At 49.4% G+C, this 13,335-nt stretch overlaps 1 protein-coding gene across 1 annotated transcript in view; it reads left to right on the top strand.

The window, feature by feature from the left end:
• The window catches only part of GFPT1 (glutamine--fructose-6-phosphate transaminase 1), a gene marked incomplete at its 5' end in the record, with an annotated part of 19,497 nt that extends 8,310 nt beyond the window's left edge, over window positions 1-11,187 (top strand). Inside the window, 11 exons of the mRNA XM_010083421.1 lie at window positions 796-901; window positions 2,122-2,285; window positions 2,860-2,955; window positions 3,242-3,339; window positions 4,423-4,543; window positions 6,376-6,533; window positions 8,425-8,539; window positions 8,831-8,958; window positions 9,652-9,819; window positions 10,135-10,296; window positions 10,895-11,187. Coding sequence (XP_010081723.1) covers window positions 796-901; window positions 2,122-2,285; window positions 2,860-2,955; window positions 3,242-3,339; window positions 4,423-4,543; window positions 6,376-6,533; window positions 8,425-8,539; window positions 8,831-8,958; window positions 9,652-9,819; window positions 10,135-10,296; window positions 10,895-10,939 — 1,361 coding nt within the window. The remainder of the gene's footprint in view (window positions 1-795; window positions 902-2,121; window positions 2,286-2,859; window positions 2,956-3,241; window positions 3,340-4,422; window positions 4,544-6,375; window positions 6,534-8,424; window positions 8,540-8,830; window positions 8,959-9,651; window positions 9,820-10,134; window positions 10,297-10,894) is intronic.
• Between the last annotated feature and the right edge of the window lie 2,148 nt (window positions 11,188-13,335).

The following is a 13,335-nucleotide window of genomic DNA, read 5'->3' as shown; positions in this document are numbered from 1 at the left end:
GCAGGAATGGCCAGAGCGCTTCAGAAAGGATCCCTGCTGAAGCACTGAACTTGTAGAAAGTCTTACTACCAGTTTTCCAGAAGTTGACTCTTAGTCCTACATCCTTCAGTACACCTAGGGACTTCCCTGGCAGCAGCGTGAGACTGGCAGAGTTGCCCAGCTGGACAGTTGCTGGCTCGGAAGGAGGCGGTTGTGTTTGATAGCTCAGGAACAACGCCCAGCGGTTCATCACCTGTGTCCTGGTCTGGGTCTGAACACAGCAGCTCAGCCAGACAGAAATTGGGTTGGGTTACATCTGCTGGTGCTCAGGGCTGAGAATAATTGACAGTCCTGCTTGATGTCTCAACGCTGCAGGAAAGCTAGCGGAACAGGATCAGGGGAGAAACGTTAAATGATAAACCAGGCAGACTGGGCTGGGAAAACTGCTCACAGAGCAGCTTGAATTCTCTCCTAGTGGAGCCACAGGTAAATTCAAGTTTCATCTGAATTCTTCAATTCACATTTCATTTGAATTTTTACTGATATTTTCCTCTAAACTTAAAACTCTGCGCTGATGTTAAACTTGCAGACCTAATTCGAAAGCACATAAAAACCTCGCGAGCAAACCGAGAAAGGGCCCAACACACGAGTGCCAGTGCGCTGCCCTCTGCCCTTCTCGCTGTTAAATTTCCTGTGGGCGGTCCCGGTGATGAGAATAGTGCTTCATGTTGGTACCGTGCCTTGGGATCTCTGGCTGAGACGGGCGCTGCAGCTGCGTTCTGGGTTTGTGCGGCGCCTGACCCTCGTGTCTTGTAGGCAAAGACAAGAAGGGAAGCTGCAACCTGTCCCGTGTGGACAGCACCACCTGCCTCTTCCCTGTCGAGGAGAAAGCCGTGGAGTACTACTTCGCGTCCGACGCTAGGTGAGGTTTCTCGGTGTCTTTTAGTGGATGTAAAACCTGCTGTTCAAAGCTGGGGAGCAGACGGGGAGGCTGTGGCTGTGTTATGAGGAACAGTAAGTGGTGCCCACGTGGCCGTGGCGTTGCTCTGTGAACGTTAGTTGCTGCACATGGCCCTGAAGCAGTGAGAGTCGCTGCTACAGAAATGCAAACTGGCTTTGGAGCAGCGGTGTTACCCTTTGCCAAGCTCATCTGTCGATGAGATTCCCAAGGGGAGTGGCAGGAAACCTGAGAGTGCTGACCTCAGTTAACGGGATTGATGCTAATTATTGAGAGAGCTGTGTTGGTTCTCCAGGGTTCTCTCCACACCCGATAATTCCTTTACCACCAAAGGCAGCTCATTTTAATCCCCGTGGAGGGAGGAAAGACTGACTTGAGAGCAGCCCTACCAGAGCTTTTGGTTTTCTCTGTACTGGGGAAATGAACGCTTGTTCCAGAAATGCAGAAACGCTGCTGTGGTTGACTCTGCAGCCCTTTCGTCAGAGCGTTCTGGAGAGTCTGGGGACACCCCGATGCGTTCTGATTTCAGGCTGGCTTGCCCCAGCTCAGAACAAGCGCTACTGAAGTAGGGAGCTGATGGGTTTCCGTAGGGCTTGCCTTGCTCAGCTAAGAGCAAGTACGGACTAAACCTAGCCAGAGATTTTAAACCCCTCTGGTAATTCCAACTCTGACATCCCCAGGTAGGCTGCAGGCAGGGAGGGCATTCGATAGCGGCTAATTCTTGGAGGGCTTCTAAGCAGATCTCAGAGTGCTTTCCCAGGCGGCCAGGCTGTCCCCAGGCTTACCGATGGGGAAAGTGAGATGCAGGGAGGGACAATGGCTTATGGCTGGAGAAACCAAGAGAGGAATCTGCACCTGTGGCTGAGCACCCCGTGCGCTGGGGCACATTGCTGTCCTCCTGATGCCACTCTGGCTTCTTTGCTGCAATGCTGCTTTGTCTCGGGAACTCATAGCTTCTGCTTAAAGCAGGCACTGAAATTAATAATGAGGTGGGTGGAAAAAATCCAGTTATATTGGCAGTGTGGAAATGTACTTTACAGTACTGCTCTTATTTTAAAAGGAATTCCAATGAAATGAGTAACTTTCTTGAATCAAAAGCTGTATGTTGGGTTATAAATAGGGCTGTAGCCCTCATCTTTCTCTGAAGAATAATGTCTTATGGCAAACGGTGTGTGCTTTTACAGCGCTGTCATTGAGCACACCAACAGAGTGATTTTCCTTGAAGATGATGATGTAGCAGCCGTGGTCGATGGCCGGCTCTCCATCCACCGCATTAAACGCACGGCAGGCGATCACCCTGGGCGCGCCGTCCAGACCCTGCAGATGGAACTTCAGCAGATCATGAAGGGTAAAAGCTTCTGGATGTCACCTGTGTAGACAGATGCACAGGGTCTCCCTGCAGTCACGGGATAAGTCAGGTTGGAAAAGACCTCTGGAGGTGGTCTGGGCCAGTCGCTGTGCTGGAGCAGGGATCGGAGCGGTAACAAGCCTGGCTGAGTCCAGTTGGGAGTTTCTCCAGGGACAGGAACCCCCCAGCCTGGCTGAGCACCTGCTCCAGGGCTTTGTTACCCTCACGGTGAAAAACATTGTCCTTGCATCTAAGGGGACTTCCCCTCTTGCTGCTGAGACTGTAACAAGGACTGCGGGGCTGAGAATTTCCCCTCCTGCCTGGAGGCATCTGTTTTGCCCAAGACCGATGGACCCTGGCAGGCTCGCCACTCTGGATCTGACCCTTCACCGGCTCTCACGATGAGCTGCTGCTTTGGCAGAGGAAGAACCATCAGCTTAATGATCTCTGAGCGATAACTGGGCTGTTGGTGACTCTGCTCCAAGCTTTTCCAGACATATGTAAGAAAAATGTAAACTACTAGGAGGTAATTTAAAGCGTTCTCATTTCTTTTGTTTCTTCCTTTCTTTTGTAGGTAACTTCAGCTCATTTATGCAGAAGGAAATTTTTGAACAGCCAGAATCTGTCGTTAATACGATGAGAGGAAGGGTCAACTTTGATGACTACACTGGTAATTGAGATTGTGCCTCCTTTGTTTTTAGTTGTTACTCACAGGAGCTGTAGAGGAGGGAGCAGGTGATGACATGGGAGATGAAAACACGCTGGTGTAAGACGATGTGTGTGTCTGACGGGGAGCGCTGCCAGAACTACATGCAGTGGTGGCAAGGTTTTTGGGATGGTTTTTTTGCAAAGGGGTTGATGGAGAGTGTAAAACCCTGTGTGTTAGTATCAGTAATCCTGAGAATTTCCGCTACCTGGCCAACCTGATTTTGTCTCTCTCTGAATCTTGCCTGCAGTAAATCTCGGTGGGTTGAAGGATCACATTAAGGAGATTCAGAGGTGTCGGCGTTTAATCCTTATTGCCTGTGGGACAAGTTACCACGCTGGAGTCGCGGTAAGTGGTCCGTCTCCATCTGTTTGCGAACTGTAGCCTGAGCTGAGCAGCGGGCACAGCATTGTGTGTGTCGAGCGCGTTAGAGATGGATTGTGCACGCGCACGCTGGTGAGCAAAGACCCTTGTGAAAGCTGCAAATGCCGGGCTCGCAACTCACCAGCAACAGCAGTAGGAAATAGAAGCTGAAGATCTTGAATGCTTATGAAGATGTTGCCTGTGACTTGTTCCTGCGGCGGGCTTTGAAAAAACACAACCTGCATAAAGGCGAGCTGGCAGGAGAAGAGCCAGTGCAGGGGCAGAATGCGAATGCTGCAGCAAGGTGCAGGGACTGCCACGAGCCAGATCGCATTTCCTCCTCTGCTGTTTATGCGCCTGCTTAGAGACACCCCTGTGCTTGCCCTGCACGGGGAAGAGCTTTCGCTTTGCACCATACCGCAGTCCTGGCTTTGTTTCGTCAAGTCCTGACCTCATCATTGGTAAAGTGCGGTGGCCGTAGGCGAAACCTTTTTAGATTGCAGCTTGGCAGCCCGTGATGTTGCAATTAAAATACTCTGCAACTTCGCAGAGGAATCCTTCGGTTTCTCTCTAGAACATAACTGTTCTCTGGTTTACAAGGACCAGAAAAGGAGATTTTGTTCATCTTGGCTAGCTCTGTCAGGTAACGTTAGCAGTGATCCCCAGAGTAGCCAAAACAAGTTTCTGGCTTGGCCTTGGTACAGGTGGTGGCTTCTGAGTTCTTCAGTGACACAAGTTGCAGTCTGACAGGACACCTGTGTTATACAATACATACGTAATATCCTCTAAGTCAGACTGTTTGCGTGTGTCGTAGGACAGTCTCCGCGGGAGGACGGGGTTGGTGCCAGACGCAGGGTCCCTTTTCACAGGGGCAGCTGTGTGACTCCAGTGTGGGTATACTGACTAATTAAAAGATCATCCAGCACTAATTTGCCCAGGGTATTTTGATAGTAATATTTTCCAGTGTGTCGCAAGTAGGTGGCTTTTTTGTACTCCAAACACTTGGGTGTTTTGGTTTTTTTTAAAACACAATGTAATATGCGACTTTCTGATGTCTCCTTTTCCCAGACCCGTCAGGTTCTGGAAGAACTGACCGAATTACCTGTGATGGTTGAACTAGCCAGTGACTTCTTGGACAGAAACACCCCTGTCTTCAGAGACGACGTTTGCTTTTTCCTCAGCCAGTCGGGTACGGTCGCGCTTTACCACCCACTCGCTCTTTCCTGTAAATGTGAGCTTGGGAGGGAAGGGGCAGGAGGGCCAAATTCTTGTGCCTGCCTGGAGGATCGCACGTGGTACGCGTGAGAGAGGAAATTGGCACACGCAGGCTAGAGATGGGGAAAAAATAGAGCGCGGCTCCTCCTGCCCATCTGCACGCTGGTGCGTGGTTTTGTTTAGCTGAGCCTTACATATGGTAACAGGAGTTTTGTTTCCTTTCTCTGGGAGGAAATATTCTATCAATCAACAGACTAAAAAAATGCTACAGAACCCTGGTAAAGGCAACTCAAAAGTTTCTTTTGAATAGGTTTAGTTCTCGAGTTAAAGCCCTACCCAACACTGAGCGATGGGGTGGATCAGATCCATAAATCAATGAAACTATTGCACAGAAGCATAAAAAGATACAACCACCTTGGAAGGGAATACGAGATAAAAGACACACTTAAGCATAAAAAAAGAAATTATGTATATATCGCATTCAGAATATTTTCAAGGACAACTGCAACACAGAACTCCAATATGTTTTTCCTCTTAGGTCCATTTACTGTAACTGATCTTCAGCTTTGGTACTAAAACAAATCATTGCTTTTTCTCCCTAGGTTAAAATACTCTTTTGGTAGCAACTTTTTCTTCTCAGTCTCAAGTAACTCAGAATACCCTCTCTTTGCAGGGGGCTCACACTCAATTTTTTCCCGAGTTACTGGAACACACGTGCAGCTGTTGCTTTTTCCCCTTAGAAACCGTCCCATCCCAGTCTAGCCGGGAACGCAACTGGGGCCACACCGGGGGATGCACCTCCCCCCTGAAGTGCTGGATGTGGCAAGTGAACAAAGATTTTCCTGGAACCTGAGCTTGGGCATCAGGCAGGGCAAAACCAAAGTAAATACTGAGCTGAAATAACCCCAGTTCCCCCACCCATCCAGCTGCTTTCCTAGCCGTAGCTTCCCGCCCCGCACAACAGTAGTGTGTGTACTGGAGAAGTGAACCAGCCTAACCTGGGGGCTTGTTCTCTGTTGTCACCCCTGCAGGAGTGCTCGAGAAGCATGTCCTTTTAGGACAAAAGCAAACTGGAATACCCACTAGCTGCTATTTCTGGTCCCATCCCTGGGGCTCAGCTCCCAAGCAGCGCTGCTGCGGTCGTCAGGGCAAGGTTCCTCCCCATCGTGTTCATCTAAAACCATGTTTTCTGCTCCTCTCTACCCAGAGGTTTTGAATCAACAGGTTAAGTGGAGTCCGATCTAAGCCAGCTGTGTTTGCATAGTGCAAACAATTTCCAACAGGGATAATGAGTTCTAGGCAAAGCCTGTTTGATAGCAGAGTTTGCAAGCTCTGGGGGGGTGGTGAGCACCGTCAGCAAACAGCTCCGTGGGTTTCAGGTTGGAGCGGCAGCGGGGTGGTGGCAGGACCCCAGGGCTGGCTGTCACTCAGCACCATTGCACCACTCTGCTCGTCACCTGGGCTGTGTCCTGATGGCCCCACGAGGTGGTTTTGCCCCTGCCCCAGGTGAGTTTTTAGGAACAAGGAAAAGGAAGAAAGTTGGATTTGTTACAGAAGAGACACTTGAACTGCCTGTCCCCCCGCTAACCCGAGCAGAACACTGACTTTTCCTTAAACCAAATACTATTGTCAGCTTTCCAGTTTTCTAGATGTCTTCTTAGGGTTAAAACCCAGTGTGCCAGGGCTGGAATAACTGCTACCGCCTTTGACTTGGAGGCAGACACAAACCTGTGAGGTTCTGTTTGGGCAATCGCTGCTGTTTTAACCGACACCGACCCGCAGCATTGTCACTACCTCTCTTTTCAGGTGAGACAGCGGATACTCTGATGGGCCTTCGGTACTGCAAAGAGCGAGGAGCCCTGACCGTCGGCATAACGAACACGGTCGGCAGCTCCATATCGCGAGAGACAGACTGCGGGGTCCACATCAATGCCGGACCAGAGATCGGGGTTGCCAGTACCAAGGTAAGGAATAAGTTTATAGATATTATCATTTTTATTTTTATTATTCTGAAGAAACTCCCCCTGAAGGTGTTGGCTGTAGCAGGCGTCCTGTTAAACACTTTCTCTTCCCTTTTTACCGGTTGCTATTGATGACCGTGTAGTTCATAACCACGTGCCCAGCAACACTCTTCATTTTCTTTATCTTGTAAAGGGCTTTTTTTTAATGTAAATGAAATATGCCAAGGAAGCAATAATAAACATTGAAAACAAAGGGGTCTCAGAGGGAAGAATTCCCTAAGCAGCAAGAGTTCTCTCCTCTTTGCCATCGTTTGTCTTGAGGTGCAGACTCAGTTCAAACTAAAGGTCTAAAGATTAAAAAAAAAATGAAAAGACAAGATGATGGAAAATGTGACAGCATGTAACTGCCTGTAATGGCACTGCTTTACTGAAGAAAGTGTGATATTAAAACTCCACTTTCAGCACATGGGGGAATGGTCTTTTACAAAAAAAGCCAGTATTTATGTCTGCCTGCCACAGTTATTCTGTGGTTGATGCATCTGGCTACGTGTGATACAGTATAAAAGAACTTGCTTTGCTGCATTTCATTTTGATGAAGTGCTTCTGCATGGTGAAATCTGCTTTGATTTAGTTCTATTTAGAGGCGAGATGATGTCAATCTGTTACATAAATTCAGCCAAAAACCACATTGGAGTTTAATAGTTCATTGGGGAATTTGATCATGGAAAATTCATGAGCCTCTTACAAGAAACTCTTGAACGAGTTGTTTGTCCCTGGGTTGTTTTCCCAGTGCCAGCATCACAGTTTGGGGATAACTGAAACTGGCATTTTCTCCCTGGTGATGCGGGGAGGTACCAAAGTTGTGTGTCTGTCAAATATGAACTTGAAAAGATTCTGCCTTAAGGTTGTCAGAGCTTCATTTTGAGAACACACGACAAACCGCCCCCGTGCTGATAGCGTGGCTGGTCGGTGCCGTTTCTTGCCGTAACCCTCGGCTGCACCAAAACAGGGCAGCTCACGCTCCATGTCAGACTCTGCTCCTCAGCACCACCGAATCTTTTCTAGATTCCTTCCGAGCTATTTAAATCTGCTCCAGTGTAGCAACGGGAATGTTTGTCTGATCATTGTGTAGGAAGGGACAGAAATACTACAAACCTTAATCTTATTTCTAAGGGACTTCAGTCCCAGGCTGGCACCAGGGACCGTTTCATTTGTCTGATCAGGACTTCAGAGGAGAGGCGTTGCCGTGGCTGTTTGATGCCATGCCTCGATGTTTTTGCGAATAGAACTGCGTTAACGTCAGCACTCATTTCCCTTGCCTCTACAGGTGATTTTTCCCCAAAGCCAGTGACACCAGTCCCTGTCGTCTTTCGGACAAGTCTGGAGCCTTACCACCGTGAACAGAATCTGGTCTTAAAGAAGGGGGGTGGGAAGTCACTCACCTTTCCAGCTGCCTTGGTGTTCCTTGAATGCAGTCCAGATAAATTTTAATTATAAATAGTAAAGATGAATATAGAGAAATAATTTCAGCTAGCTGTCCTGTTGCGATGCCAGATGTTAGGGTTGGGCTGCTCTGCCCGTCTCCTGTGCTCTCAGCATTTCCCTGCGGTATAGAAGCACACAGGTATGGTCACACACAGGGTTGAACAGGGCATCTCAGAAATATTCCATTTTGCCTGTTGTATCTGAATCTTAGAGTAAAAGGAGCTCGCACCATTGCATGTCTCCATTGGAGATTTGCCCAAACGAGCTTTGCCCCGTGAATTGCTCGTTCATCTTTGCTGCTCACCTGGAGCGAAGCTGCCTTTGGTACCACGTTGAGCATAGAGACACTGGAGGCTTTTCTGTTTGGTCACTGTCTCAGTGTCATGTTTTCTCTCCCCCCCTGTGCCAGGCCTACACCAGCCAGTTCGTCTCGTTGGTGATGTTTGCTCTGATGATGTGCGACGACAGGATTTCGATGCAGGAGAGGCGGAAGGAAATCATGCGGGGTCTGAAGGGACTGCCAGGTAGGGAGCTGCCGCGTTGATCGCGTCTTGCCGGGGGAAACCCAGCGGCACAGACGAGCTTCAGCAGTGCCTGAACTTCGCTTTGAAAGACCAAGGAGTCAGATGTGTGCAGCATGGCTCTTGGCAGGAACTTCTGCAACCGTGTTCTAATGTGTTCAGAGCACAGAACTGGACTATGAAAATACCGCGTCCGGTTTTTGTACAAGGCACTGCTACCTGTGTGCATGAAGAACAAACGGTGAGCGCAGTCTGAGAGCACACCCAAGCTTGAATTCTTCTCTTTCCTCCTAGACCTAATTAAAGAAGTGCTGAGCATGGACGATGAGATCCAGAAGCTGGCCACAGAGCTGTACCATCAGAAGTCTGTTCTCATCATGGGACGGGGCTACCATTACGCTACGTGTCTCGAGGGAGCTTTGGTAAGAGATGTCTCTGGTTAAAGCTGGTTCAAACGCACTTAGCTACGGACTTAGCACCAGAAATGGCACACAGCTACGAGTTGTTTTAAAAGCACCTGAGGGCTGCGGTGTGGTGACTGACCGGCTGGGTCCGGCAGACTCACGGGGACACTGCTGAGACTTCCTCCTAGAGACACCCTGGTCACCAACAGCCAGAGGCTGCAGGAGAGGGAAAGGGTTTGTTTTCAGCATTCCCACTGTGCCAGACTGGGCACCCTGATAAAATCCGTTCTCTGAACTGTTGGGGTGACATTCCCAGGAACGCTCAGCACCCAAAACTGAGCATGTACCTTCTAGAACCTGCAGATGGTTGAGGAGATCCCTGTTGTTGTAAGTGCTGTCACCCACTGCCACGCAAACACATCCTTTCCGCCCGGCTCGAGGCTGTGATGATGGATGTGTTGGCTGATGGCAAACCGTAAGGTCTTGGGGGTGTTGGTGTTAGAACTGTCAGTGTTCAGGGCGCGCAGGCAGCTGAGCCCAGAGGCGCTGCTTTGATCCGGGCTTTCAGGCTGGCTTCTCTACGGATTGCGTCTCAGGAGAGCCAGAATCCCTTCTTACAAAGTGACAAAGAATGGGGAAGAAGCCACAGAGATGGTTAAAAAAAGATGGCAAATTTGCCCAAAGCTTTATGGATTTTTTTTCCCCATCTAGAAAATCAAAGAAATTACCTACATGCACTCCGAAGGGATCCTGGCGGGCGAGCTGAAGCACGGCCCTCTGGCGCTGGTGGACAAGCTCATGCCCGTTATCATGATCATCATGAGAGACCACACGTACGCCAAGTGCCAGAATGCTCTCCAGCAGGTCATCGCACGGCAGGTAAGTCCCTGTGAAAGTTTACAGCACATCAGGAATGCTGCTTTAATATCAAAGCACTTTGCAGAGCGCCCAAACCATTTGCTTTAGTGTCATTGCCTAAAACGTCAATTCAGGAGATATTCTGGGCGTTTCAGTGCAATTTTTGCAGCAAATTGCAGAGCCTAGTGTGGTTTGTTTACCCCTTAAAATATGCCCATGGGATGCTAAGCCATTTTGTTCTGAATGAAGTAAAAGGTTTTGCCACTGGCGCTCCGAACAGAAGTGAGAAAAGAACCTTCCCGACCTGTTTCTCTTCACCATTTCCCTTCGTTGCAGGGGCGACCTGTCGTGATTTGCGATAAGGAGGACATCGAGACAATTAAGAACAATAAGAGAACAATCAAAGTTCCCCACTCGGTGGACTGTCTGCAGGGGATCCTGAGCGTTATCCCCCTCCAGCTTCTGGCTTTCCACCTGGCCGTTCTCAGAGGATACGACGTGAGTACAGCATTCCTTCCCTTCTGCACGGCGTTGGCTATCCGCAGGTCTGGAGGAGACGCGCTGGGTGATGTTGGAGGTCTGGGGGGGGTTGTCTGTGTGATTAATTCCTCGAGCCGCTGCAGCGACCGGGTTCCCTGGCAGACCTGGCGATTGCAGGAGCTTCTTGCGAACAGACCTGGAAGGCAGTCGAGTACCCTGGGCTGAGTTGTGCAGTTGGAGTTTGGACACGTGTCTGGTTTCTGGTAGTTCCTGGAGGGCTGGTAGGAAGCTAAAAGGAAGGTTACGACCCCCAGAAGGATGTTTGAGAAGCGGAGTCGGGCTGTGTTGGGTATTCGGTGGTAATACAGACGCTGGCCTCTGCCTTTGAGCACTGGGACAACTAAAGGGACAAACTCCTTGGTTCTTGCCAGAGGAGTCTTAATGATTGAGGTTTATGGACTTCTCCTGCACTGATTATCCTAAATTAACATGAAAATACGTTCAGTCGTTTTCCATTTAAACGAAGAACGAACATTCTGCACATTACAAAGTTCTACGCAACCAAAGAAATTGTGTCAATACTCACAAGCATGTTCTTTCTCCTCCCTCTCTGCAGGTTGATTTTCCAAGAAATCTGGCCAAGTCCGTAACTGTAGAGTGAAAGATCATCTGAATCAGAGGGGCAAAGGGGATTTAATTGAAAGACTTTTTTTGGTACCAAAATAACTTGATTTTAAAGTCCCCTAGGTAAATCCTATTTTGGTAAATCATTGTTTGTGTATCAGATCACCGTGATTCCATTACATTCGTGATTGTCACATTGATTCCACATGCCATGTCAATAGCTTTGGGGGTTTTTTGAACAGTAGACATCCATGAAAGATGTTAAATGGTTTTCGTTAAAGATTACAGAGTCTTCTAGGCAAGGGGCCCTCCACTTTAAGTCATTGTGGCCCATTCCAGTCGCTGATGAGAAACCATGGAAGGAATGACCTGTCGTGCTCTCAGGCAGCGAAGCAGGACACCAGAATATCCAACTGGAGCAAGAGCTGTCGCTGGTTGCGCTTGTGCAGATATTTTAACAGTGAACGAAACTGTAACCGAGCAGTTGAGGGCAGTTCTGCCTCATGTCCCAGAGGGATTCAGCTCACCTGCCACATCCTCCTGCACTGTAGGCACGTGTAAATGTGCTGAGAAATCAGTGTGGCTTCTGAAGGATTTTATCTATGCCAAATATCTAGCAAGTGACAATCTCTAGACCCGGTGGCCACAGCGCCCTGGGTGACACCAGCCTGTACCTGGAGCTGTGCCCGTGAAGACGCGGAGCTCACGCCCGCGAGCGTGGACGGCGGCAGGGGCTGACGCGGTGGGTGCTGAGCGAAGGGGGGAAGAGAGGAACAGGACGGCGCTCAGTGTGTGCCGGTGTTTTCTTGCTGTTGGTTTTTTTGTTCAGTAAGTGGAAGTCTTCCTGCGCTGGTGAGGATTTTTCCCCTTGAACTGAGCCCTGGGGCACCATGAACACATCCTAAGAAACCAGCTCTGTGCTGCTGCAGGTCACTTTTTAGTCCGAATGTGTAGAAAAAAGTTTCTACCTGTGTCCCTTAATGAAAGCACGATTTCTGGTTTATCGAGGAGCAGTTTGTATTGAGACTTGGGTCAAATTCAGCTGGTTCAGAACCGGAGGGGATACAAAAGGCTCGATAGACATGACAGAAATCGGTGCTTTGGTAACAAAGCTTTTGATGACAAGCTTGCAGAGAATCAGGAATTACGCAGAAGAGACGCCTTCAGGAGTTGACCCTGACTCTTTTGGTGGGTGAAGGGCCGTTAGCTCTGTGTTCCTCATGCCAAAAGGTGAATCTCCTGCCAGCCTGGTAGGGTTTGAATTAACTTCACACCCACGCCGTACAAAGGCGGAAAGCAACACTTGGGAAGTGCCGGCAGCTATCCTGGGTCGCTCAGTGCCCCCGAAGAACGGCTTTAACAATCCAGCCGAGCTGGGGACTGTCCGCAGCCCTTCCCAACCCGCTCTCCTCGCGCAGGGTGGCTTTAGCAGAGCAGCACTAATCCGGGCTCACTCCTGCCATGGGAGATGGCTGCTCAGACCGAGGGTTCCAGACACTGGGGAGCAATTCTCCGTTACATAAAGCCACAGTAACTATTTAACTTCAGTTTAGTGTCAGCTCAAGGCTTGATTTTACTAGGAGGATGCAATGCTGAGAGCCTGGAAGCAGCTTCTCAAAGCCAGTATGTGTACGTTTGTGAATACGTTGTACTCAGACTTAATGTACGAAGGCAGTGTGCTGCCAGTGTCTGTTTAAGAACAGAGTGGTAAATATTGCGTTTTAGTTAGGATTTGCTTACGAGGCACTGACTGAGAGCATCTCTGTGCCTCTGCCTGAACGTGACCAGCAGATTCCCCTGCTCCGGTTGGAGACGATACTCGGCCTTAAGGGAGAAACCATCTGTGTTCAGTGCTGACGCTTTGACAGCAGCTCCTCTTCCTCCTCCTCCTGCTCATCTTAAGAGAAGCTGTGCAGACCTTTGACGCAGAGGGCTGGACCCTGGGCAGGGTTCCCCCCGCACCCCGGCGACACAAGGACTTGCGCTGTCACACCCTGTGTTCATGTTAGCGTGGGATCTCACGGGAAAGAACCCTGCAAGGGAATTCTTTTAAGGTTTTTTTTTTTCTCCTATTCTGCTCAGAAGAAACGCAGCAAGTGTTGCCCTTGCACAGATGATTGTCCGCTCGCTTGCCGGGTCTCCTAGCACACAGGATGGTGACATCCCCTGAAAACACCGGTTGCTATTCCAGGTTCGATAAGGCTGGTAAATATTTATGAGAGTCAATCATATAGAAAGAGGACCAAAGAGCAGGAGCTGATCGGTCTGACACTGCTGTGGGGTGTCACCGCGCAGGTATCGCTGAGCTGTTGGGTTTCATGCCGATACACAAACCCTTATTCTTTGTAATTCAAGGCACTAAAACTCGCGACAGATTCTTTGTTGTCAGACGTACAGGCAGCGTTCACCCCCCGCCTTCTGCCCATTGCCAGC

Source organism: Pterocles gutturalis, unplaced genomic scaffold (genome assembly GCF_000699245.1).
Source record: "Pterocles gutturalis isolate BGI_N339 unplaced genomic scaffold, ASM69924v1 scaffold41320, whole genome shotgun sequence".
Taxonomy (NCBI): Eukaryota; Metazoa; Chordata; class Aves; order Pterocliformes; family Pteroclidae; genus Pterocles; species Pterocles gutturalis.
This window is presented reverse-complemented; position numbering and strand designations above follow the sequence as displayed.